Source organism: Spinacia oleracea, chromosome 3 (genome assembly GCF_020520425.1).
Source record: "Spinacia oleracea cultivar Varoflay chromosome 3, BTI_SOV_V1, whole genome shotgun sequence".
In the NCBI taxonomy this organism is placed as follows: Eukaryota; Viridiplantae; Streptophyta; class Magnoliopsida; order Caryophyllales; family Amaranthaceae; genus Spinacia; species Spinacia oleracea.
The window spans coordinates 148,075,562-148,102,982 of record NC_079489.1 but is presented as its reverse complement, the minus strand read 5'-3'; the positions used below and the strand labels follow the sequence as shown (position 1 = coordinate 148,102,982).

General features: G+C 35.1%; 4 protein-coding genes across 5 annotated transcripts; 2 read left to right on the top strand and 2 right to left on the bottom strand.

Moving 5' to 3' along the window:
* Positions 1-196: 196 nt before the first annotated feature.
* LOC110793364 (probable E3 ubiquitin-protein ligase LUL2) lies at positions 197-5,995 on the bottom strand. Of its 2 annotated transcripts, XM_021998231.2 has the most exons (5): positions 5,757-5,995; positions 3,563-3,625; positions 1,994-2,067; positions 1,607-1,898; positions 197-450 (listed from the first exon to the last, which is right to left on the bottom strand). In XM_021998231.2, the coding sequence occupies exons 3-5, from the start codon at positions 2,058-2,060 to the stop codon at positions 360-362; spliced, it is 450 nt and encodes a 149-aa protein (XP_021853923.1). In that variant the 5' UTR covers positions 2,061-2,067; positions 3,563-3,625; positions 5,757-5,995; the 3' UTR covers positions 197-359. The 2 variants fall into 2 exon arrangements, with proteins under 2 accessions (XP_021853923.1, XP_021853922.1); XM_021998230.2 differs by lacking the exon at positions 3,563-3,625 and having other exon boundaries at positions 5,757-5,991.
* On the top strand, positions 2,657-5,901 carry LOC130470164 (glycine-rich protein DOT1-like). The gene is made up of 2 exons (XM_056839788.1): positions 2,657-3,017; positions 5,840-5,901. Exons 1-2 carry the CDS (start codon positions 2,657-2,659, stop codon positions 5,899-5,901), a joined length of 423 nt encoding a protein of 140 aa, XP_056695766.1.
* A 10,139-nt stretch (positions 5,996-16,134) lies between the features above and the next one.
* Positions 16,135-17,160, bottom strand: LOC110793373 (uncharacterized). The gene has a single exon (XM_021998246.1). The coding sequence runs from the start codon at positions 17,158-17,160 to the stop codon at positions 16,135-16,137; it is 1,026 nt and encodes a 341-aa protein (XP_021853938.1).
* Positions 17,161-18,992: 1,832 nt separating this feature from the next.
* Positions 18,993-26,339, top strand: LOC130470163 (uncharacterized). Its single transcript, XM_056839787.1, has 14 exons — positions 18,993-19,296; positions 19,384-20,585; positions 20,676-20,859; positions 20,959-23,867; positions 24,096-24,109; positions 24,293-24,452; positions 24,533-24,806; positions 24,886-24,973; positions 25,069-25,190; positions 25,293-25,371; positions 25,465-25,594; positions 25,686-25,843; positions 25,933-26,053; positions 26,145-26,339. Exons 1-14 carry the CDS (start codon positions 18,993-18,995, stop codon positions 26,337-26,339), a joined length of 5,940 nt encoding a protein of 1,979 aa, XP_056695765.1.
* Positions 26,340-27,421: the final 1,082 nt, after the last annotated feature.

Here is a 27,421-nt window from a genome sequence, read left to right as displayed (position 1 = left end):
ATTTGCTACAATCAAAAGAGAAATTTGCATAATAGACATAATTGAGTTTTATTACTTGTGTAAACATATGGTATGAACTTAACTGAATTCATCTAAATTTATATAAATTTATTTTAGTTATTATACTTGAACAACATTTATTTTTCTTGAACTTATTTTATTTGAACTTAACTTTACTTATTTTTTTGGAAAAAGGTAAACAGAATCAAACTTTAATCTTAAAATTTAAGGAAATTCCTATTAGTATACTTGTAGACTTATAGTAATAACTTTTCCCAACCGTACACTTACTTTCAATTACACTCCTAATGGTACACTTAAACTATTGTATGCAACAAGAAAATGGACTTGAACATCAATCAATTATGAAAGTAAGAAGTGAACAATTTTCTAATTTTGCCTATGAATCTTCGGCATACTGGACAATTTCTGTTCTCCTCGTAAAATATCCTGCAAAATGTACAAATTAGATGATGAGTCCATTAATCTTAGAGCAAAAGATGTATACTATCTCTATTTCATAATAATATTTACACTTTTCATTCCGATCCGTTTTATATTGCTCAATACATTTTGTTTTATACTCCCTTCGTATTTTACTAAATGATACAATTTCTATAAAAGACCGTATTTTATTAAAGAATACACTTTCTTTTTTTGGCATGTCATGATCTTCACTTCCAATTATATATATTAATATTTCTCTCCTTCCTGTGGTCCTCTCACTTACTTGCATCATTTTTTCTATTACTTGCATCACCAACTACCTCACATCTTATCTTAATAAAATTCAACTTATTATCCTAAAATTACGTGCCGATCAAAAGTGTATCTTATAATAAAATACGGAGGGAGTACTACTTTTAGAAATGAAAATGTATCATATTCCCCCTTACCCTCACAACATTTACATATTTTTGTATCATTTTCCCCTAATTTATTCATTTTTTCTTACACTTATAGACCTACTCATCTTTTAAAATTTATCTGCTACTTTATCCCTATTTTATTATATTCACGTAACTCACGGGAGCGGCGAGACGGTTATCTGATATGTGTTGCAAACACATATCACTATATCAGTCAGCAAAACGACAAAATAGGGAAAAAATGAAGTACCATTCATGTAAAAATAAGTATCATTCATGTTAAAAAAGAGTATCATTCTGTTAAAAACACAACCATTCAATTTCTTTTTTGTCTTTTGCTATGATATTCGTTTGCAAGCACATATCAGATATGCAAAGATACTTCCTCTATAACTCACCCACCTTTTTACACAATTACTCTCAGTTGTCTTAATATTTGGCCAATTATATAGTAACTGTAATGGTCATTATGAAACAGAATAGTAACTAAGGCTATGTTCTATTCAACATATTTTGACTTGTTTAAAATAAAATAAGTTCAGTTAAGTTCAGATAATATAAGCTCAACAAAAATAAGTTTTTCCAGACATTTTCACACATAAATAAGTTTATTTCAGACAAAATAAGTTCAGTTAAATTCAGATAATTTCAGATAATATAAGTTCAGTCAAAATAATTAAGTGCAATAAAACAAAGCCTAAGAAAAATTACGATGATATACTGATATATGGTAATACCTTTGAGCACAGATAAAACAAGTAGCAGAATGACCACAAGGCACAAAGAAGCAATTCCTTTGCTCGTCGTAGCAAATCACACAAATGTTAGCATCATATAACTCCCAACACTTGCTGCTACTGCCATTTCCGAACTCGGGATCTTGCTGGTTATAAGTTCCATAGCTAGTTGTTTCTATCTTATCTATGTGATATTGGGGCATCAAAAGGTTACTTTCACCTTCTTCTGGATGCCTTCCTCTCCATTCCCCTAGAAACTTTAGGACTGCGAAAGTTATGATTACCAACAATCCTGCAAATAATGCAATACACTTACTCTACAAGGTTACTTTTTACTTTTTTCGAGATAAAAAAATAATTGCAGAGTTTTAATTTTTGAGGGTTTACCTAAAACTGCAAAATAGGTAACCAAACCAACCATAAAAGGGTACACGGAGCAAGCCGCACATGCCATAACAATCCTGCTCGACCATCAATCCGGAGACGAGTCATGGAAACTTTAACAGGAAAATAAAAGGGAAATGAAGGGGTACATGATATAAATAGGAGTAGATCATACTTCGTACTCTGTATTAGTTAGAGCCCCATTCAGTATAAACTTCAGTATTTAGTTTTTTGTTTTATGATTTTGAAAGTCACAGTATAATTTAGATTCAATCATAAACTTAATGGGGCGTTTGGTTGGGTATTTAGGAGAGGGAAAAGTAATGGACTGATATCAGTCCCTTTGTTGTCGTTTGTTTGACATGTTTCACCATTCCCTTTACCCAATTTCATTTTTGGGTTACCCCCAAAACCTCTACCTTGATTCCCCACCCCCCCCCCCAAAGACTTTTCCATTCCCATTCCCCCAACACCTCTCAAAAACGTTGACCACCACTTGGCCAACCTTGACAACCTTATAACACCAAAATGTCACCTGAACCACCACCTCACTCATCCACCAGATCAACCACCGATGTCACCCTCACCGGCGTAGCTTCACTGTGAGCCTGTCGCCACCCTCATCGACATCTCTCTACCACCGCTACCCAGGGAGAAGGAGAGGGAATGGCGGCGAAAAGGAGAGAAGGAGACGGAGGGGGCGGCGGCGAAAAAGGGAGAAGGAGAGGGAAGGGCAACGAAGAGGAGATAAGGAGACGGAGGGGGCGGGGAGAGACGGCGACGACAGAGGGAGAAGGAGAGGGAAGGGCGGCGAAGAGGAGAGAAGGAGACGGAGGGGCGGCGGCGACAGAGAGAGAAGGAAAGGGAGGGGCGGCGAAGAGGAGAGAAGGAGACGAAGGGGGCGGGGGAGGGGCGGCGACGACAGAGGGAGAAGGAGAGGGAGGGGCGGCGAAGAGGAGAGAAGGAGACGGAGGGGGTGGCGCCGGAGGGGAGGTGGAGGTGGTCAGAAAAAGTGGTGAGAAGGAAGGTAGAATGAAAATAAATAAAAAGCTCCCAAACAATTTTTTATATCAAAGGGAATGATTTCCATTACCATTCTATCCCATTCTTGATTCCATTCCGTTTACCCCTTGCGAACCAAACGACCCCTAAAAACACGAGGTCTGCAAGTTACTAGTGGGGCCTACAAAGTTACTATCTCAAAGCTTTGTGCAATTCAGGAATGCTTCTATAAAAATCTCTTCATCATCATTTTAGTGAACTTTCGGATATACTAAACGTAATTAATGGTGTTCCTAATATTGTAACGGAAGCAAGAAAAACAATTAAGAACGTAAATAAAGAATGAAGAGATTTAACGTGGTTCACTAACAATTGTATTAGCTAAGTCTATAAATAGAGGAGATGACTAATGTGTTAGATACGTCCACACGCACAGAAGATGAAAGCTTTATTGATTTTGAGGTATACATATTACGTAATACATCCAGATTATTGGGTAATCGGCCCAAATTGAAGCCCCATTTACATGTGACTATGTGAGGGGAGATATTGCGAGGAAGAGGGCTTTACCTCAACAGACTAGTCCAACATAACTTTTTATATTTGGCCTCGTATTTATGCCACGGCCCAAAGCTGTTATGAACGAGGTAGGTCAGATAACCATAATTTCATAAATACTTACGGAAGTATAGAATACAGACTACTACATACTAGGGCAAGATTATTTAAAGTGTATAGCTATTCGACGCACCGCCCACGCTAAAATCGTCCTACTATTCATAGCGAAAGTACAGAACTACCCTTATATTTTTTTACCCCTCCCTTTCATTTTTTTTACCCTTCTCACCTCACCTTTCCCTCACCTCTCTCTCATCCCCCCTCCCCACCAATCTGGCTGCCGGAAAATCGCCGGAAAAATGAAATTCCGGCAAGAATTTTTTTTTACCCTTTTATAATTCGTCGGAAAACTGATATTCATACCTGTTTCTTCATAATTCGCCGGAAAACTGAAATTCTGGAAAACGTTAGTATCTTCATAATTCGTGTGAGAGTTGCGGCGGTGTTTATAGTCGAGGAAGTTGTCCCGGAAAATCGCTCCCGGAAAGCTCGTAAGCTTCAACGGAGGAGGTAAAAATGGTGTTTTTTTTTATTTATTTTATTCATTTCTGGCGCACAAGATTTGCACCGTTCACATGTACCTGGCGCAAATTCCGTGCGCTAGGTCCATGAAACATATGCAAATTTCGTGCGCCAGGTAAGGATCGGAGATGGGGCGGCGGAGATGGGGCGGCGTTGAGGGTGGCGGAGATGTTTATAGCCGGCAGGAGGAAGGGAGGGAGAGAGCAGAGAAGGAGAAGGCTCATGAAGGAGGGGGGGTGAATTTGAATTTAAAGGGTAGAATCGTACTTTAACGTAATAAATTATGGCGTTATTAACGGAACAGGGGCGTCGAATAAAAATCCCCTATTTAAATGCTCAAGATAATAATTAAAAAGTACAAAAAAAACCAAGGAAAACATTACTCTATATGCCTTTAAATTTCTCGTCAAAAAAAAGGCCGCATATAAAAAGCTAAAAACAATTAGGATAAATTAAACATCTACTAAATTGATTAACACATAATTTTACCATGCATTTTAAAATTATTTAATTAGTAGATTAGTAAAAATAAAACTAATATAAATCGAGTACGGACCCTGTTTGGTTAGGAGTTGTTAGCTGGTTTGACTAGATGGTTGAATTAGCTGCTTGTCTGATTTTTTTTTTTGGTAAATTAGCTAATACGGAGTAGATATTAGCTGTTTAATATGTAAAATCACCATTAAGGATATGTACGGACGAGGTAAGTTCAGATAACTTTTTTTATGTTTTGCCTCGTATTTCTGTCACGGCCCAAGAACTGTTATGAACGAGGAAAGTCAGATAATCATAAGCCCATAAAGGAGTTTAGAATACGGACTATAGAGCAATTTTTTTCATACAACACGACTACAAGAGCATGGTAGAACCAAAGTTATTTAATTGCTAAAGATAAAATTACAAAAATTTAAGAAAACATTAATATGCTTTTAAGGCTGCAAAGCTAAAATAATAAATCAAACACTGATTACATGAACACGTAATTTTACCCTGCATTTTAAAATTAACTAGTTTTTAGGCTCCGGCGATGCCCCGGGTTACTGAATTAATAACATTAACGTTTACTTATATATAATTTTTTGTAATGATAACATGAAACATGTAATAGTTTAGTGGTAAAAACTTTATTGTTTGAACACAAGGTCATGAGTTCAAACCTTACACAAACCATGTTTGCCATTTTTTGTGGATGAATATTACATGGAGAGAACGACGCATAAGCAGAGCGCCATGTGTCACGTATACTTTCTTGTAAACGCCTTTTAATATATAGTATAGATTACTGGAATAGTAGTAAAAAAAATAATTACCGAATAGAATACCTTATCCAACTTTAGTTTCATACTTTCATGCTTCTTTCTATACTTCGTATGTTACAGAACACTTCTTTCTATAAGTTTTGATAAGATTCATAATAAGTTTAGAAAAAGTAAGTGTAATAAAACGCACCCTTAATCAAACACACACTTTAGAGCTTAGTAAGATCTTAGAGGAGGGTGTTAGAGGTGAAGCTTCGCCTCTCCCTAGATTAGTTTAATTTCCGTTTGTTTCAAGTCTTCTTCTCTTTCGAATTAAAAGAAAAAAAGAAAAAAAAACACACACACACAACTCCATACAATCATACCTTAAGTAGAGATAACTGAGTTGAATAATCCGAGTACGTATTTGCGTGTTAGTTAATCATTGCTAATCCTTTGAGATTCTCAGAGAGTATCGATAGAGAGAAAGATGTAGAAGATTGTTTTGGGGGAGAGACTTGTGAGTTGTGACTGGTAGTTGATATATTTTACAACTTAACTTATTTATGGCGGGCGATTAAGACTTGAAGAGAAGGAATTTGATTTATGTTGCCATTTTTATGGGAATGGTAGATTGGTAGCTAGGTTGGCTTAGCACATGGCTGCATATTATTGGTTATTCTTAGCTTATCCAAGGCACCCTGGCCCCACATTTTACTATCGAACATTTGTCGCTATTCCGACATTACCATTATTATGCTCATTATTATGCTCATTATCACACTGATGCTATATACTCCGTTTCATTTTACTTGTCCTATTTAATTATTTTTATGAGAATTTATTTTAATTAAAATAAGAGAAAGAAAATTCTATTGCTGGAGTCAGGAGTCAGTGGCGGATCCAGGATTCAAAACTTGGTAGGTCACCTTTTAATATGGTCTTCAGACAAAGTTAAAGTCTTTCCTCAATTTTAGATACTACTCCTATAAATCAAAATAACGTGGAACTTGTTATATCATACTATGTGCTCCGTATGACCTAAAGTAGCATCAATATAGATATAATGTAATGATAATGTGAATTTCACATTCAAATGTAAGACAATGAACGAATTACCTCTAATATAATTCAACTTTATATATTCACCACAATTACAACTAGAAAATACATTGAATAATACTTCGTATATAGTACTCCGTATATGTTTACTAAAAGAATGAGTTTACTAACAAAACTAATCACCTTTTACTTTTTGCAGCATAGATAAATTCGTCTTCATAAGCATAATTTTGATTTTTGAATAACCATTAATATAATAAATAAAAAATGAGAAAGGCATAAAAGAATGGAGATATTTTAACAGGTTAACAACAACGCATATGAAATAAAGAAGGAAAACAAAACAAGGCAGAAGGGAAAAAACGTGAAAAAAAAGGTAAAATTACAGTTCATGGGAATCGAACCTGAGGCTAGTGGCGACGAGATACTGAGCTTGAGCGGCAAAAACCAGTGAGGCAACTAACACTTTGTGATACAAAGGGCACATAATATTTTCTTATACTGTTTTGTCAATGTTGTTTTTTTGGGAATGGTGGGTCATGTGACCCACCATGCCATGCATTAGCTCCGCCACTGGATGGAGTATGTTTGCTTCGAAAACATTTATTTGATGCGAATGAAATTGCAAATGGAGATTTAAACTGAGGCCTATCGTACACAGAGTCACAGACTCTAGGTCTTAATTGCTACATCAAGACGTCACTGGTCTTTGCTTGGAAAACAATACACCTTAAAACTCTACAATATTCTGGAAAGTATTAGAAGTATAATGGGCATCCACGTAATGTTTTATAATACTCTCCCTTAAATATTCATTATTGAAGATTATGACAAATGCACGTGGATATTGGTCGTACGTGGGCCTCCTTTTTGAAAATTTTGACACGACACATCCAAATACGGAATAACTTTGGCGTGGGAGTCTTATTTAGGCCCAAGACATGTGAATTCGGCACGAAGCACAACCTGGTCCAACTCACGACCATCTTTTCACTTTAGAATCTTAGATGGTCCCTAAAGAAATGACCTATAAACAAACATGAGCCGTTAAGTATGGGACATAGTCACATATGTACATAGCACATATAGAAAGTAGCATAACGAAATAGTGAAATACACCAACATAGAGTTGGCTCAAGTGGTAAGCAGCTTGATGTCGCTTAAGGGAGGTCTCGGGTTCGAGCCTCGCCGTATGCAGAAACTCTTGTTGGGAGACTCACCCACCATAAGCAAGGTGTGCGACACGGGTCGGATCCGGATGTAGTCGGAGCTAAGCTCCGGTGAACCGGGTGTGCTATGCGTAAAAAAAAAGAAATAGTGAAATACGGATACCATAAGATTATGGGCCGAGACCGTTCTGCAATTCTAGTCCAGCTACTTCAACCAACTCCTTTGCCACCCGGATTCTACGGTTGCACAACCCGGCATCGTCAACAGATGTGCTTAGAACCTCCCATGCTTAAAAACACTGGTCCAATATCCCACGATCCAGCAAGTTAAAGTGTTGAACTTATATTATCTGAATTTATCTGAATTTAACTGCATTTATCTGAACTTATCTGAACTTATTTTGTCTCAAATAAGTCAAAATAAGTCGAACTGAACAGAGCCTTAATAAGGTACTCCTTCCGCCTCTTTTTGTTCTTTACGTTTTCCTTTTTGGGTGTTCCAAAATGTTCTTTAAATTTCCTTTTATATTATCTCATAAATGCTTTAATATTCTATCAAAATTTGTGTCCAATGATAATTTTAACCAATTAAATTCAATGGGTCATTTAATCTCTCACACGTTTCCATTGGGACATTAAATTTTTCTCATTGTCTTAATATCAGAATTTTGATAAAAGAGAAAATATTATAAATAAACGTAATTTGACTTGTTTAAATAAAAAAAGATAGAGGAATCTCAATGCACATTAATTAATCATTAAAATGCGTGCAAAACACCAAACGTAAAGAACAAAAAGAGACGGAGGGAGTACCTGATTAGATGAGTTTTTTTTGGTAGAATTAATAGTTTAAGAGCTGAAATTTATAAAATAATTGTATATAAAAAAAGTAAAGGCAAAATACATGAAAATTGAAGAACCTTAAATTGAAACCATACTCAAAGTAATATCTCAATTTAAGTCAATTTCAAGACCTTACACTGCATTTAAGGTGGTTACAAACCGCTCTAATCATTTAAGGTGACTTAAACTTTCAGCAACTTATCATTTAAGACGCCTGAAATGGCGTGCCAAACAGAGCCTTAAACCAGACTAAATGGTGGTTCAAACCTTATTTTCACAGTTTGGTTTGGTTTACGGTTTGAATATAAATTTTAGTTATATACGGTTTACAGTTTGAAAAATACGTTTTGGTAATTAATTTTAGTTAAATACTATTTACGCTTTGGTTTTGGTTTGACAAAAAAATTCTTTTAACCAAACCATAAACCGTATTAACAATATGGTTTACAGTTCAAACCCTAAACCAAACAAACCATATTAAAACTAGGCGCGCGGTATGCCAAGAAATAACTAAGTTGTCAATATCAATAATCTAATGCTCTATGCGTTTTTATACTGATAACATTGAAATGGTTTGATATCTTATCATGCAAATATATGAACATCTTATGGACAAATGATATATATGATTGGATTTATCTTGAGGAGCAAAGCTTGCAGTGATCTGAAGTCGAGCGAATGCTTCTAAGCATTGCTACATAATCTCACTCCTTTCAACAAAATATTGCTTGATCAAATATAAAAATGTTGGTATATATATTAGCTAAACGTACGGTAACTAAATTTAAAATGACGAAGAAATCTTTTCATCTTTTAAAATATGTAGTATTTCAATGCAACAAAATCTGAAAGTATGTTATTCTTGACATCTCGGCTTTCTCCTTATATGCTTGGTCATAACTCCCTCATAGCTTCTTGTACAATTGCAGCTGTAAAGTGCAAAAAGGAGAATGTACAAACAAAACATACCACTATATGAGTATATAACTATATAGACTTCAATGCCTGTTTTTTTTTTTTTTTTTTTGACATAGGCTTAATTTGACGACTTTCGGTATACACCTATTATGAAACTATTGTTAGACTAATGTTCTTGGATGCGCTACGAGAAAGACCACTTATTAAGTTAGAACGTTTTAATATCAGTTTAACTTAGAGCTGAATAAATTAGTCTCAAAATATTTTACGAAAATGATAAAGGTCGCAACATGCGACCTTTAAGCCGTGTCACAATGATGACATGGCATGCTTATGTGTCATGATTTAAATTGGAAACTAAAATATATAACATATTATATATGTTAATAAAAAGGTAGTAAAATCTTATTATTCTAATTTGTTTCCTTCTTTATATCGAGTACCTTATTTACAAATTTTCATAGTAAAAATATTGCATTGATAGTAAAAATATTCCGCTGACGCATATCCTACGTGTCGCCTATATGTACCAATTAAATTATGACACGTAAGATTGCGACAACTAAATGTTGTCGCAACTTGCGACCTTTATCATCACCCAATATTTTAATATACAAATGGAAAACAAAAACGGTGTTGATCAATTTGAGCTTGTAACTCTTTGCTTCAAGTAACTGCCGCTAATTGTCGGATCAATGTGGGTTCTTCCTCATTTTTTTGGGAAAATATTCTTGACTGCAAGTGACACTACACATTAACACCCATAATGGATTATCGATTTTTTGCAATCACATGAATGAATGTCTTTCTTCTATGTCTGGTAAATTTTAAAATTATCATGTCTGAACTCAAAAGCTGGCTGGGAAAATCTTATTTGGTTATGTGTGGCGTTATAAGCATTTATCCAGACGTATAATTGGGTTTGTAGTTCAATTTGATTTTAGATTCAAAAGAATTATAGGTACAATATTCTCATTAGTATATAAAACTAAATGGAGCTAATAGGTAGATTTCCTGAAATAATTTATTGGAAGGATGATAGATATGAATATTTACCTTGCTCCCCTCCCTCGTGCTTAGATTGGTTAGTTACTCACATAATTCTATGGCTAAGTAGTCTAAGTTCTATGCCATTTCAATGTACTTGGCACAAAGAGCTAGCATTAAACCAAATTAACTATTATAGGCACAACATGATGGATATCAGGTAAGTTCTATGCCATTAGTATAAGTATGTGTAGAGAACTACACCAAAATTATCGCAAGATCCGCAAAGGATATCTCAAAGCGTGTTTGCAGAGAATAAAAAATTATATTGTAATGTGTAAAACGCTATATCTTAATATTTCACAACCTTCTTTTTATTTAAGATTTTAATCCCTCCAGTCCTATGTGTAAAACGCTTTACGTTTGATATCATATACACGATTTAACAAATAATTAACGTGGATAAAAATTCTCTTTTTTTGTTTAACTTAACCAATGTAAATTACGTTTATTAATAATATTTTCATTTTTATCAAAACATTGACATTGAAAAAAAGAGAAAGATTTAATGTTCCAATAGTGTGAGAGATCACTTAATGATTAAAATGGCCCGATGAATTTGATTGGTTAAAATAATCATTTGACACGATTTTTGACAAAATATTAGGGACTTTCATGCTACAATATAAAAGGAAATATTCTAAGGATAAAGAATAAGGCTTCGTTTTATATGACTTATTTTGACTGAACTTATATTATCTGAACTTATCTGAACTTATTTTATCTGAAAAAAAAAAATTTGATCTGAAATAAACTTATTTGTGTGTGAAAGTGTCTGAAAAAAACTTATTTTTGCTGAACTTATATTATCTGAACTTATCTTGTCTGAAATAAGTCAAAATAAGTCAAACTGAATAGGGCCTAAAACGGGACACCAGAAACGGAAAATGTAAAAAATAAATTGGTACGGGTGGATTAGAAAGCTAGATAGAGTTAGAAAAGCATTCAATACGCCCAAATGCCCAATTTCCAAAACTTGATGATGGACAAGGAAAATTAAGAAGCCCAAAGTACATAGCTCTTAATTCGGTTTTCCGAGCGTAAAACTCGTTTAAAAACAGCTCGTTTATAAACCAGACTCGATTGATAAATAAGTCATTCTCCTAGATGAATCTTGGTTAAATAAAAGTGAACCAAACAGTACTCGACTCGTTTATACAATTACACCCGTATCTTAAGAAAAACCGGTCCTTCTATTCTTCCTTACCAGAAGACCACAGAAGTTCTGTACCTGTTCGCTCCTCGTTTGTCCTCTCATGGTATTTTCTCTTTCTTAGTTTCTTCTATATACCTTACGAATTCATTTCATATCTTAATCTGCAATATTTCTCCTTTTGGAATTCCTCTAAAAGTAAGTGGGGTATGAGGTGTAATGACTAATGAGGTATAAATGTATAATTTTCTTTAAAAAAAAAAAAAAAATTGTAAATGTATAATGATAGGTTACTGTTCATAAGGGAGTATTGGTCTCTCACTTTTTAAAGAGTAGAGATGTATAATTTTCTTTAAAAAAAAAAAAAAATTGTAAATGTATAATGATAGGTTACTGTTCATAAGGGAGTATCTTGGTCTCCCACTTTTTAAAGAGTAGAGATATACATACTCCGTAACATGGTATAGGATAACACGACCACGTGCATAGCTGGTAGCTAGCGAAGAGGTTCAATTCATGATATGGAGTACTCCATATCAAGTAAAATAAAAACACCATAAAGAAAAATATTCAATTATTATGAAAGTAGAGAAAAAGGGAGAGAGAGGAAGAGAGAAACTGTATGTCAATTATGTATTATTCATCCATATCCATAGACATATATATAATATATACACATACATATATTATATAGGGGTAAGGGTATAATGGGCATCCATCCTAATATATATTTTATAACACTCCCCCTTGGATGTCCATTATCCAAAACAATACAATGCCTTATAATGCGCATGAAATGCTGCCTCGTTAAAAACTTTACCAGGAAAACCCAGTGGGAAAAACCATGGTTAAGGGAAAAAGAGTGCAGCGCGCATTTACTCCCCCTAATGACAGCATCACTAAAGATCTTTGAGACGGCGCAAACCAATGAGGTGAATCAACTTTTTAAATGTAGCAGTAGGAAGCGCCTTAGTAAACAAATCTGCCAAATTTTCACTTGAACGAATCTGCAAGACATTTATATCGCCATTCTTCTGAAGTTCATGAGTGAAAAAGAATTTTGGTGAGATGTGCTTTGTTCTATCACCTTTGATGTATCCTTCCTTGAGCTGTGCAATACATGCTGCATTATCCTCATATAAAATTGTCGGTGCCTCTTTCCCGGAAGATAAACCACAATCTTCTCTTATATGCTGAACCACAGATCTTAGCCATACACATTCACGACTAGCCTCGTGAATTGCTAAAATCTCAGAATGGTTAGAGGAAGTAGCTGCAATAGTTTGCTTCATAGAACGCCAAGAAATGGCAGTACCTCCACATGTGAATAGATATCCAGTTTGTGATCGGCCATTATGAGGATCTGATAAATACCCTGCATCTGCAAAACCAACTAAACCTTCTTTTGATAAATTAGGAAAGAACAAACCCATATCTTTCGTACCTTGTAGATAACGAAGTACATGTTTAATCCCATTCCAATGCCTACGGGTTGGGCATGAGCTAAACCTTGCTAACAAATTCACAGAAAATGATATGTCAGGTCTTGTATGAGTAGCAAGATACATTAATGCTCCAATTGCACTTAAGTATGGTACTTCAGGACCAAGAATTTCTTCATCATTTTCCCGAGGACGGAAAGGGTCCTTATCCACTTCAAGTGATCTTACAACCATAGGGCTACTCAATGGATGTGCTTGATTCATAGAGAACCTTTTTAGCACCTTTTCTGTATATGTTGTTTGATGCACAAGGATTCCATTCTTTAGGTGCTCAATTTGTAACCCCAAGCAAAATTTTGTCTTTCCAAGATCTTTCATTTCAAATTCTTTCTTTAAACATTCCACGGTCATGGAAATCTCTTCAGGAGTTCCAACAATGTTTAGATCATCAACATACACTGCAATTATAACAAATCCTGATCCAAATCTCTTTATAAAAATGCATGGGCTAATAGGATCATTCTTATAGCCTTCTTTCAATAAGTACTCACTAAGGCGATTATACCACATACGCCCAGATTGTTTCAATCCATATAGAGATCTATTCAATTTGATAGAGAAATGTTCTCGAGAACTTGATTTTGTTGCTTCTGGCAACTTAAATCCTTCTGGGAGTTTCATATAGATATCATTATCCAGTGGGCCATACAAATAATCCGTGACTACATCCATTAAGCGTAAGTCAAGTCCCTCTCTCATTGCCAGACTGATTATATATCTAAAAGTTGTTGCATCCACCATAGGAGAATATGTCTCCTCATAATCAATTCCAGGTCTTTGTGAGAATCCTTGTGCAACTAATCTTGCTTTATATCTTTCAATATCACCATTTTCATTTTTCTTTCGCACAAAAACCCATTTATGTCCCACTGGCTTTACATCTTCAGGTGTACGGACTACAGGTCCAAATACTTCTCTTTTTGCAAGAGATTTCAATTCTGATTCAATTGCTTCCTTCCACTTTGGCCAATCATCTCTATGTCTACAATCTTCGATAGACTTTGGTTCATTATCCTCATCATCATCCATAACATCTAATGCTACATTGCATGCAAAAACATCATCGACGTCGATTTGGTTTCGGTTCCATGTAATTCCATACATGATATAATTTATCGAAATTTCTTCATTATCAGGTACCTGAATTTCATCTTCTATCATGTCTAAAGTCTCTTCTGGGGATCCTTTAAAATTGATTGTATCCTCGATTTGACCATCATCAACTATTGCTCCTTTTCTTTTTCGAGGATTCTTGTCTTTGGAACTTATTGGTCTTCCACGCTTCTGGCGTGCCTTAGACTCATTAGCAACATCATTTTGTCCTTCTGGGACCTCAATCTTAATTGGAGCATTCACAGCTGGTATATGTAACTTAGTTACTCTGTTTGGGTCAGTAAAAGCGTCTGGCAACTGATTTGCTAAACTTTGTAAATGAATTATCTTTTGAACTTCTAGTTCACTTTTCTTAGTACGAGGATCAAGATGAGACAATGATAATTCCTTCCAACTAATTTCTTTATCCAGCTGTTTGTTTTCTCCCCCTAAACTTGGGAAAACTGACTCATTAAAATGACAATCAGCAAAACGAGCCTTAAATAAATCCATGTAGTTGGCTCAAGATATTTGATTATTGATGGGGAATCAAATCCAACATATATTCCCAACCTCCTTTGAGGACCCATCTATAGGGACATAAACTGCACATCCAAAAATTCTAAGATGGGATATATTCAGTTCCTGACCAAAAACCAATTGTGATGGGGAGAACTTATGATAATTTGTTGGCCTGATGCGAATCAATGATGCTGCATGTAATATAGCATGTCCCCAAGCAGAAATTGAGAGTTTAGACTTCATTAGAAATGGTCTAGCAATCAACTGAATGCGTTTAATTAATGATTCAGCAAGACCATTTTGTGTATGAACATGTGCTACAGGATGTTCAACATTTATCCCAATGGACATGCAATAATCATTGAAAGATTGAGAAGTAAATTCACCAGCATTATCAAGACGAATAGACTTAATAGGAGTATCTGGAAAATGTGCTCTTAATTTAATCAATTGAGCAAGTAATCTCGCAAACGCCAGGTTGCGAGATGATAACAAACATACATGTGACCATCTAGTCGATGCATCGATTAAAAACATAAAGTATCTAAATGATCCACATGGGGGATGTATTGGCCCACAAATATCCCCTTGTATACGTTCCAGAAAATTGATTGATTCATTATCTTATCCGGTGATAGCCGAATTATCAACTTTCCTTGTGAGCAGGCAACACAAGAAAAATTATTAGAGAGAATCTGCTGGCTCTTTAATGAATGCCCACAAGAATTTTCAATGATTTTTCGCATCATTATTGAACCGGGATGGCCTAACCGGTCATGCCAAACTATGAAGCTATCAGTAAACTTCTGGTTTACTATAGTATGTGTTTCAATAGAATTAATTCTCGTGTAGTACAAAACAGTGGAGAATGTAGGTAATTTCTCCAATACAGTCTTTGTGCCAATAGTTATGCTCGTAATTTGAAGGAATTCATCTTTTCCTTCACTAATTGTCTCAATATGATAACCATTACTTCGAATATCTTTAAAACTCAATAAATTTCTTTGAGACTTGGGAGAATATAATGCATCAATGATGACAAATTTAGTTCCCATAGGCAACAATATATTTGCTCTTCCGGAGCCTTCTATAATATTAGTACTACCCGATATAGTACTCACACTAGTTTTTCTCATCATCAATTGAGCGAAATATTTCTTATTCTTAAGTATAGTATGAGTAGTTGCACTGTCTGCAAGACACAATTCTTCATCATTTATTTCCCATTGACATTGAGAGGTATTCATATTCTTCAAGGAAATAAAAATATGTGTCACAAAACTAAACATGTCCAAAATAACCATTATAAAATAAAACATCCAAAATAATACAATATCTTAGAAAACACACAGAATATAAAGTCATAATACAATCACAAAGTTCATAACTTAAACACATAATGTCATAATTAAAATACTACAATTCTATACCAAATCCAACACAACATATTAAAAACTTAATTATTCCCTTCAGGGAAAGTAAAGAAATCTGCAACTTCTAGGTGAGTTGTATCACCAGACTCAGAATCACCTTCGCCATCTTCAAATACAAGATTGGTCTCAACATTCTTTCCTTTCTTATTCAATGATGATTGATAAAGGTCAACAAGGTGTTTTGGAGTGCGACATACGCGTGACCAATGGCCTTTTCCTCCACAACGATAACAAACACTAGTCACATTGTCACTTTTTCCTTTCTCACCTTTACCATCTTTGCGGTCCCACTTCATGTGGGAATGTGAGCTCTTGTAATAACCTCCACGACCTCTACCATAGCCACCAAAACCACGTCCACGCCCACGGCCTCGCCATTGGCCACGACCACGACCACTGCTGCTGGCATGGTCTTTATTCTTTGATATTTTCCCGCTATGGGATGTCACATTCGCTTCAGGGAATGGAGTTGAGCCAGTAGGGCGTGCTTCATGATTTTTCATTACCAGCTCATTATTTTGTTCAGCCACAAGAAGACAAGATATCAATTCAGAATATTTTTTAAAACCTTTTTCTCGATACTGTGTCTGCAGGACAACATTATTTGCATGAAAAGTGGAGTATGTTTTTTCTAACATATCTGCATCAGTAATTTTCTCTCCACATAATTTCAGTTGAGAAGTAATTTTAAACATGGCTGAATTATATTCATTCACAGATTTAAAATCTTGTAATCTCAAATGCAACCAATCATAACGGGCCTTTGGCAATATCACAGTTTTCTGGTGGTCATACCTTTCCTTTAGATTACTCCAAAGGATTTGTGGGTCTTTAACTGTCAGATACTCAGTTTTAAGCCCTTCATGGAGGTGATGGCGAAGAAATATCATAGCTTTAGCTTTATCTTGACATGTTGCTTTATTTCCTTCTTTTATTGTGTCACCAAGCCCTTTAGCATCTAGGTGTATTTCAGCATCTAACACCCATGACAAATAGTTTTTTCCAGTAATATCAAGGGCCACAATCTCAAATTTTGCTAGATTCGACATTATTCACTATATGAGATAATATAATAAATTATAATTTAATAGATAACTATATAATAAATTAAACTTTAAGAGATAACTATAACAAATACGGAGTATAAGCATATACGGAGTATAAGCATATCGGCTAATACTTGCAAAACAAATACGGAGACCAATTAAGTATATCAGTTAAGCATGTCTCCATCAATAAGTTTAATCAAATCAAATTCTATGAACAAGGAACATATACAGTAAAAAAAAAAAATTGACGGTTATTGAGTATCACATACCATATCATGCAATTTGACGATAAGTGTACATGCAATTAAATACGAAGTATCATATAACACGAATTAGTCTAATCAAATAAACATATCATGTACCAATGACGGTTGAGAAACAAACAACATTCTAAATCAAATCTAAAACTTGTCGTTAAACAATCAATAGTAATTGATAGGGTTTGCTGTTAATCAAAAAAAATTCAATAGTATTGTAAATAAAAAAAATAAAAAAATTTCATGTTTGCCGCATTAATTAAAGAAACAGTTACCACATACCGATATATCAAATATCATACGGTAAATATCATGCAATTTGACTAATTAAAAATCATTAGAGTATCAATCGCCTGGACCAGCGCCCCATCGCCTCGACCAGCGCCTCGACCAGCGCCTCGACGGCTTTCTCTCCAACACGACATGCAAATCAAGATTCCCAAAAAATTAATTAAGCTAAAATTGAGAAAACAAACCATGAAATAAATTAGTTAAGCAAACACTAAATAACCTATCTATTCTACAAATCGATATTGTGCATGAAGTAAAGTTTGATTATTAACCCAAAAACATTAAATAATCAAAACCCTAAAATTCTAAATCAATGTCAAATAAGGCAAATTTAAGACGAAAATAAGGGTAATATACCTGTGAAGGGAGAGATCTCCTGATATTTCGATTTCATAGTGTTCGCCATTTTTCCCCTCAAAACATAAAAAGAAACAATTTTAGGTGTTGTTGAGTTTTTGAGATAGATCAAAGAAGAACCAGGTTAAAGAGAGAAAGGAATGAAGAAAAGAGAGAAGATTGCTGTATTTCATCGGCGGTGGTGAGAAAAGAGAAAGGAAAGCTAACTAAAATGGAACAATAAGAGAGAAGAGAGAGAAGATGAGCGGCGGTGAGAAGGAGATAGAAATGAAAACAAATCCAAATAGGTTTAAGGAGATAAGAGCAACAAAAATGAAATTGGGCAACATGATTATTCTGTTTTTTGATCTTTGAGAATGAAATGGCCAGGCCCATTCTCCGAAAAAGAAATGAATTAGCCTTATTTGCCTTATTTGCCATGGCCAAACATGAATGAATATATATCTCTTATTATCCCTTAAATATATATAGATATATATATATATATATATATATATATATATATATATATATATATATATAATTAAATTTTTTCCTCTCTGCTTATTAGCTTGACAAGTTATGTTTGATTAGAGACCCGTTATTCATACCTCATTAAAAGGTAAATGAATAGATTTTAATTCCGTGGAAAATAAAAAATAAAAAGCATCAAACTAAAATATTTTATTTAATTTAAATTGAACTTTTTGTTTAAAGAAAAAAGAAAAATCAAAAGGAAACACAATAAAATATTTATTGTAATTTAAATTAAAACATTCGTTCAAGTAGAAAAGAAAAACAAAAAGGCATCAACATAACCATAAAAAAACTTTAAAGTAATTGTTTTTTAAAAAAGCACATTATTTAGTAAATAACTTACATTATTCACTCTCCGATATACTTCGTACAACACGTGAATTTTAATACGTGTAGTTTTAGATTTTTGTAATGGACGAGAACGAAGATCAATGTATGCAAGATCAAAGATCCATATGGAGGGATCAAAAGCGACGACAGAGAAAATCGCTCACCCCAGAACAAATAGATCGTCTAAATACCAAACGAAGACTCACTTATGCCTCTGAAAACAAATCAAATGCTATAGCATCCCCTGAGAGTCAACCCCAAAGGCCATGTTCAGAAGGGCCTATGATTGTTAACAACACTCCCAACACTTTGGGAGCTCGAAGGGCTATGGCAGACATCACTAATCGTGCCAATAATGTCACGACTGGATGTGAAAGACGTGAACGTAAGTAATCCGAACATAAAAGATTCATTTAAGTATGTAAAAATTACCACTTACCTAACTAATCAAAAACACGATTTGATAATGCAGTGCAACCTATTGATGAACTTCGTTTACTCGATACTCGGGCAAATCTAGAAAATCGATTTTTTAGCGTCGGTGAAGGTAGGGCAACAAATCTGACAATATCATACCCAACATCAAACTCAAGAGATATGCCCAATCGATTCTTTTGTGTTGGCGAGAGCAGTACAACCAATGCACGAATACCAGACCCTACTTCAGACGATGGAGACATGCCGCATTTTGTTGAGGCGGAGAATGAAATACGCATTCCGGGCCTATTATTCAATGTCGGTGAATGTCATGCAGTCGACACCAACAACATATCAAACCCTATCTCTGATGATATAAGGGTCTGGACAGTAGGGAGAACTGGTTACAGAAATTGTGCAAGAAATTACCACGAGAGTCATGGGGTTCCTATATTCAGTTTGCCATCCATGAAAACATGTCCACATTGCCAGGCACGCCTTTTCCATTGTGAATCTACTGAACTATGTTGCTTAAGCGGGAAGGTTAACTTACCTGATTTTCCATTGTCCGCTGATATGCTTGATCTATATTCTGATCAATCGGAATATGGGACTCATTTTAGGCAAAATATTCGTAAATACAACCACGTATTTTCATTCACTTCAATGGGAGTTCATTTAGATGACGAACTAGCAAATGCACGTCAAGGCGTGTACACATTTCGTGCACAAGGTTCAATTTACCATCGCATTGGAGGTTTCTTACCTTTGAATGCAGAAGATCGTCCCCGGTTTCTTCAACTCTACATTTACGATACTGAGCATGAAAATGAAAATCGTGCAGCCGAGAACTCATCATTGCGGCTCGAAGTCATCGACAGAATCAAGAATATTTTGAATGCTCACAATCCTTTTGTCCACAATCTTCGTCATCTTGCTCAGCGTAGTGACTTAAATGATTGCAAATTTGTCATCAAAGAGCAACCTACAAATAAACATCAATACTCAATGCCGACAGCTTCCCAAGTAGCAGCAATTGTCGTTGGCGGTGATGACATTTCCAACTTGAAAGATAGGGATATCATGATAGAGTCAGTAACTGGGCAACTGAGTTATATCAAAGACACTGCCGGTTATTATGACCCATTGCAGTATCCTCTACTTTTTCCTTATGGTTCTTACGGCTGGGATTTAAACAGTCGAAGTTCCACTGGTAAAAAGTTGACATGCCGGGAATTCTATGCATACATGTTTCAGGTGCATATTTCTAATAACTCTTTTTAAGCCTTATCCTAAAAATTGTATACTTATACCTTTTCTGACCAAAACAAGTATTTTGTGATATAGATGCGTCAAAATCTTGATTCTCTAATCTTGAGAGGCGGCCGTCTACTCCAACAATTTGTTGTCGATAACTGTGTAAAAATGCAAGCCAATAATTTGAGGTGGATTGCACTCAACCAAGATAAGATACGTGCTGATTTATACAAGGGTTTAGAGGATTCTTTACATGCTGGAGAGCATAACACAGGTCCACATTTAATTAATTAAATTGATTATATTACACTCAATATAGTTCATACATTGTTTCACATGCAATAAGGTTTGTGTGTATAATGTCCATTTGCAGAAAATGTTGGACGACGGACCATACTACCATCTTCATTCGTAGGAAGTCCAAGAGATATGCACCAGAGGTATCAAGATGCCATGGCATTGGTTCATAAGTTCGGCAAGCCCGATTTATTTCTTACAATGACATGCAATCCGTCTTGGCCAGAGATACAATCAGAATTGTTGGCCGGACAAGTACCAAACGATCGTCCAGACCTGTTGACACGGGTTTTTCATGCTAAACTTGAAGAGTTGAAAAAGGATGTTTTAGAAAGGGGCATCCTCGGAACGGTTGTTGCTTATGTATATGTGATTGAATTCCAAAAGAGGGGTCTTCCACATGTTCATATGTTATTGATTCTTGATCAGAATGACAAGCTAACCACTCCGGATGACTTTGACAAGATTGTGAGAGCAGTAATTCCCGATGAACAAGTGGAACCAAAATTGTATAAGGCAGTTCTTAAACACATGATTCATGGCCCATGTGGTGTTCTCAACCACAAATCCCCATGTATGAAACAAGGAAGTTGTAAGAAAGGATTCCCCAAGGAATTCTCCAATGATACAAAGCAAGGCAATGACTCATATCCTCTTTATCGCCGTCCACAAGATCGTCCAGCAGTACCATTGCGTGAAAATTCACGAGTTCGTGTAGATAATCGGTGGGTAGTCCCATATAATCCATTTTTGCTCCTAAAATATGATTGCCACATAAATATTGAGATATGCAGCAGCAACAAGTGTGTCAAATATCTGTATAAGTACATCCATAAGGGTTCAGATAGAGTCTCTATGGAAGTTCATAACGGAGATGAGATTGCACAATATGTTGATGCACGGTGGATTTGTGCACCCGAGGCTATGTGGAAACTTTACAAATTTCCCATGACTAGAATGTGTCCTTCCGTAGACCGTTTGCAGGTTCATTTGCCAAACATGCATCAAGTGAGGTTTGAAGCGAACCAACCAATCTCAAGCGTGTTAGAGAACCCAAGAAACTCTAAGACGATGCTCACTGAATTTTTCAAGATGAATTCGATTGATCCAAATGCAAGGAGATATCTTTATCGAGAATTTCCAGAGCATTACAGGTGGTTATCGACTTCACGTGAATGGCAAAAGAGAAAAAGTTCACAACGGGTTTTGGGTCGATTGTATGTAGCTTCACCGTTGGAAGGAGAACGGTTTTATATGAGAATGTTACTCAATCACGTGAGGGGGCCTACGTCGTTTGAACATTTAAGAACGGTCAATGGTGTCATACACCCAACATTCAGGGCTGCAGCTGAAGCCCTCGGTCTAATCGAAAATGATGAAAGCATTCGTCAATGTCTTTCAGAGGCATGTTCGGTACGAATGCCAACTGCATTACGTCGATTATTTGCAACCATCTTGATATATTGTCAACCAACAGGATTGCGTTCACTGTGGGATGAGTTTTTCCCTTACATGGTTGAGGATTATCCAACTTCCAACACAACAAACAATTGTGTTTTTCTCAGTAACAAACTTTTGCAAGACTTGGATAGGTTATTACGACCGCTAAGAAAAAAGATTTCTGACTACACGGAGTTACCAAGTTTACCTGAAAGTACTGATGACATAGACGAGCTTCCTTCTATCATAGAGGAGTACTTTTCTATTCCGGTTCCAGATGAGGATTTAGCATGTGTTGCCACTCTCAATAGTGACCAACAAATTGCATACGATACAATAATGAATGCTGTCATTTCAAAGGCTGGTTGTTCTTTCTTTGTTGATGGTCCTGGCGGCACCGGAAAAACATTTTTATACAGAGCCCTTCTTGCTACTGTAAAAAGTAGAGGCGAAATAGCTATTCCCACTGCAACACCTGGAATTGCAGCAACGTTGTTGCACCAGGGAAGAACATCACATTCAACTTTTCAGCTTCCACTTAATCCAGATAGCTCATCAACTTGCTCATTCACCAAACGTTCTAAAACTGCAATTCTCCTAAAAAATTCTTCCATTATCGTATGGGATGAGGCCCCAATGACACACAGATATCAATTTGAAGCTGTTGATCGGTCACTCAAGGATTTAATGGGGAACGACTTGCCGTTTGGGGGGAAAATTATTGTGTTCGGTGGTGATTTCAGACAGGTTTTACCGGTGGTTCGAAATGGAACTAGAGCTCAAATGATTGACGCATCTTTTGTCAGGTCCCCTATGTGGAGACACATTCGTATTTTGCATTTGAGAGAAAATATGAGATCAATTGATGATAACGGCTTTGCTAATTTCTTACTCTCTGTTGGGAACGGTAATGAACCTACTGTTTCAGATCAGATGATAAGGTTACCGACTGGCATGATTATACCAACAGTGGCAGATAGTTCGATCGAGGCTTTGATCGACCAGGTCTTTCCAAGTTTAAGTGAGCACGTTGGTGATGGAAATTTTATAGTTGAAAGGGCAATCATCACACCTCTAAACGAAGACGCTGATAGGATAAATAATAAGGTTGTCGAAAAGTTTCTCGGAGAAGGAAAAACGTACTATTTGTTTGACTCTGTTCCTGAAGATAAGAGAAATTTGTATCAACAAGAGTTTTTGAATTCGATTTCTGCGTCGGGATTACCTCCTCATGCTCTCACCCTGAAACCTGGGGTACCTTTAATGCTTTTGAGAAATATTGATCCTAAACATGGTCTTTGCAATGGAACACGGTTGCTTTGCCATTCATTAAAGGAAAATTTCATTGATGCTGAGATATTAACCGGACATTCTAGGGGAAACAGAGTGTTTTTGCCAAGAATTCCCTTGAAAACTGCTGAAGATATAAAATTGCCATTCGAGATGGTCAGAAAGCAATTTCCTGTGAAGTTGAGTTTTGCCTTGACTTTTAACAAGTCTCAGGGACAAACTATTCCACACGTTTGCATATACCTCCCTGATCATGTATTTAGCCACGGCCAGCTATATGTGGCATTATCACGAGGAATTTCAGAAAACACGACAAAGATCGTGATAGAAAAGGGAAAGGTCCAAGGCTGTGAAGGCATATTCACTAAAAATATTGTGTACAAAGAAGTTTTGTTGTCTTATGATTAGAGATACGAAACTAGAGTATTATTTTGTATTTCCCAGTTTTGTAATAAACGTTATTGTACTCTTGACACTGAGTAGTGTGTTACGTCAGCGTTAGCCGTATTTTTTCCAATGAATTTTATAATATATCGGACGAATTGAGGGATGTGATTTTTATATATCGGAGTAATTAAATTTATTCATGTACATAGCTTTCTTTTCATGTGATATCCATATTCATACATTGTGAATATCGGTTTATGTAATTCTAATTTTATTCTGAACTAACTTTATAGGATGACAGAGTACCGTTATCCAACTTTTGAACATTTATATCCTAGCGGGGTACAACGATATGATGTACGAGCCCGACTAATTCGTAATTATGATATTTTCAACTACAACCACAAAGGAACAACTAAGAAAGCATGGAAAATGCTTTTTGTCGATGTTGAGGTAAATGACCATACACTTCATTCAATTTTTTCATTGAATCTGAACTATATCATAACTTTTACATGTGTTTTCTTTTGTAGGGTGAGGGCATACAGTGCAATATTTACGAGCCCGCAATTGAAAAGTTTATAGGACGGTTTCAAGAGGGATTCATTTATATACTCCTTGCTGTACAAGTGATATTTGCTGAAGGGAAAAACAAAATTGTCCCCAATTGGAAACAGATGATCATTAAAGAAGAAACAAATGTGATACGTGAAGAGGAGGATGACATTTCCATACCTTCATTCCACTATAATTTGGTTCATTTGAACAGATTAAGTTGTCACATCGACTGTGCCAGTAGAGTTTATGGTACTTTTGTTGGCCTTTTTTCAATATATAGTTATCATGCATATGTCGTTTATTAATTGAAACATTGATGATCTTTTAGATGCAATGGGATTGGTCCTATACGTTTCACCAATTGAGAATATTGGTGTAGATTCATTCAAGCGAGACGTGGCAATAATGGATACAACGTAAGTCCCCTACATTATTAAAATGTTAATTACTTATCGAATTTGCCTATATTTCGATAAATTTGTCTTAATATTGTTTTACTTTCTACTTGCAGCTGGACTGTTATTAAATTAACACTTTGGAATGCTTTTGCGCACGTTCTTGATGAAAATCTTAATCATGTTGAGATTTGTCCAATCATTGTAGCATGTGGTCTGCATGTCAAGAGCTTCTATGGTACATCATTCAAATTAAATTAGATAGTAAAGTCTTTTTAATATGTAGTTCAAAGTATAATATTCATATGTGATAATATTTCTAATTGATAATTACAAACAGGTACATATCTTTCCACGGGATACTACACTAGGATTTATGTTAACCCAGTTAATGAAAAAACAACATCCTTATCTACATGGTATGCACAATTTCGCATAACCTTAATATTTTTTTAATATTAATGTACAACATAACCTTAAGTATTATGCTCACAAGTTTTTTTCACGTACAGGTATACATCGGAAAAACTGGCAAGGATAAGGAGAGATTGGTTTCGTTCATCGACTTTTTCGCTAAAGTCATCGATTGATATTTCTAATACTCCCCGTATCCGATTATCTCAATTTCCAACTGTGAGAAATGTATTGTTTCTAACCTTGAAGTTTGAGTGTTGTCAATATATTAAATACGATATTATGTACTTAATTGTCTAACTTTGTTTTTTTTTTGTAGGTACAATACTGTCGAGTTGCCGCATATGCATGTCGTGTTGATGATGTTAATAACGTCATTTATGAAGCATGCAATCGTTGCCTAAAAAGGGTTGCCATTTTTCAAGGACTATTAAAATGTCAATCTTGCAATATCAACAACACTGTAACTATCCCAAGGTAACTATCTAAATCTCTATTATACTTAAACACACATTATATATTGGTAAATATCTATAATAGTATTTTTTTTTAATTTCTTCTTATAGGTTGCTGCTTCGACTTACCATATTTGATAAAAGTGGTAATTTGAAAGTCACGATATTACACGATCTTGCACAATACCTTTTAGGTTGTTTAGCTACTGAAGTAAAATCAGTACTTCAACAGGTTTCAATCTAATACTCTAACAACATAATTTTTTAATATAATTAACTCATGTTGTTTTTACATCTCAATATATTTTTTAACGTTCATGCAGCCTAACGGACGTAATCGAGTGATGGAAAAAGTATTTGCATGTTTCGGAAACAGAGCTTTTTCATGGGTGCTACATCCACCAACTGGAGCTTTTAATCCTGAACATTCGTATACGGTTGGTTATGTGTTGCATATCGATTGGGCGGAGGAGTGCATGTGGTTAAACAAATATATTGCGAGCAAAAGAAGAAAGTGATACTCGCTATTTTGTATGTTTAATAACTATAAGTTTAGTACTTCAAATTTGGTTTTTCGATGGGATGTATTAGTTGTATCAAAATAATGTTAAGTTTTTTAAATAGCTTTAATTGGTCATAAGATTCGATCATTCGTCATGTAAAGCTACGAGTATTATATGACCTCAATATCACAAAATATGGACTTTGCGAATGATTTTTAGTGCCAATTTTTTTTAAAATTCCGCACGCAAGAAATATTAGGCACAATAAAATTTCTAAAATGCACGCACGCATCGCGTGCATAAAATACTAGTCATATATAGGCGCAGGCGCACTAATCATGATATACGAATAATAATTAACAATTCTGATATATATAATTAACAATTCTAAAAGCATATGAAGTCTAGAATACTGATAATTTTACTAACCGAAAACAATTAAAATCGATACCAGATAATAATACTTGTAAAAGAAATTGAGGAATATAATTATCATACAAAAATATTTGACTAACCGATAATGATCAATTCTTGTTGTTGTATTCTCGTTGTTCAATCGCGATTTCCTTTGATTTCCATCAACGGTTAACAATGGTGCTGATAACGTATTATGAAAGTAGAGAGAAAGGGAGAGAGAGGAAGAGAGAAACTGTATGTCAATTATGTATTATTCATCCATATCCATAGACATATATATAATATATACACATACATATATTATATAGGGGTAAGGGTATAATGGGCATCCATCCTAATATATATTTTACTAGTATTTTATGCACGCGATGCGTGCGTGCATTTTAGAAATTTTATTGTGCCTAATATTTCTTGCGTGCGGAATTTTAAAAAAAATTGGCACTAAAAATCATTCGCAAAGTCCATATTTTGTGATATTGAGGTCATATAATACTCGTAGCTTTACATGACGAATGATCGAATCTTATGACCAATTAAAGCTATTTAAAAAACTTAACATTATTTTGATACAACTAACACATCCCATCGAAAAACCAAATTTGAAGTACTAAACTTATAGTTATTAAACATACAAAATAGCGAGTATCACTTTCTTCTTTTGCTCGCAATATATTTGTTTA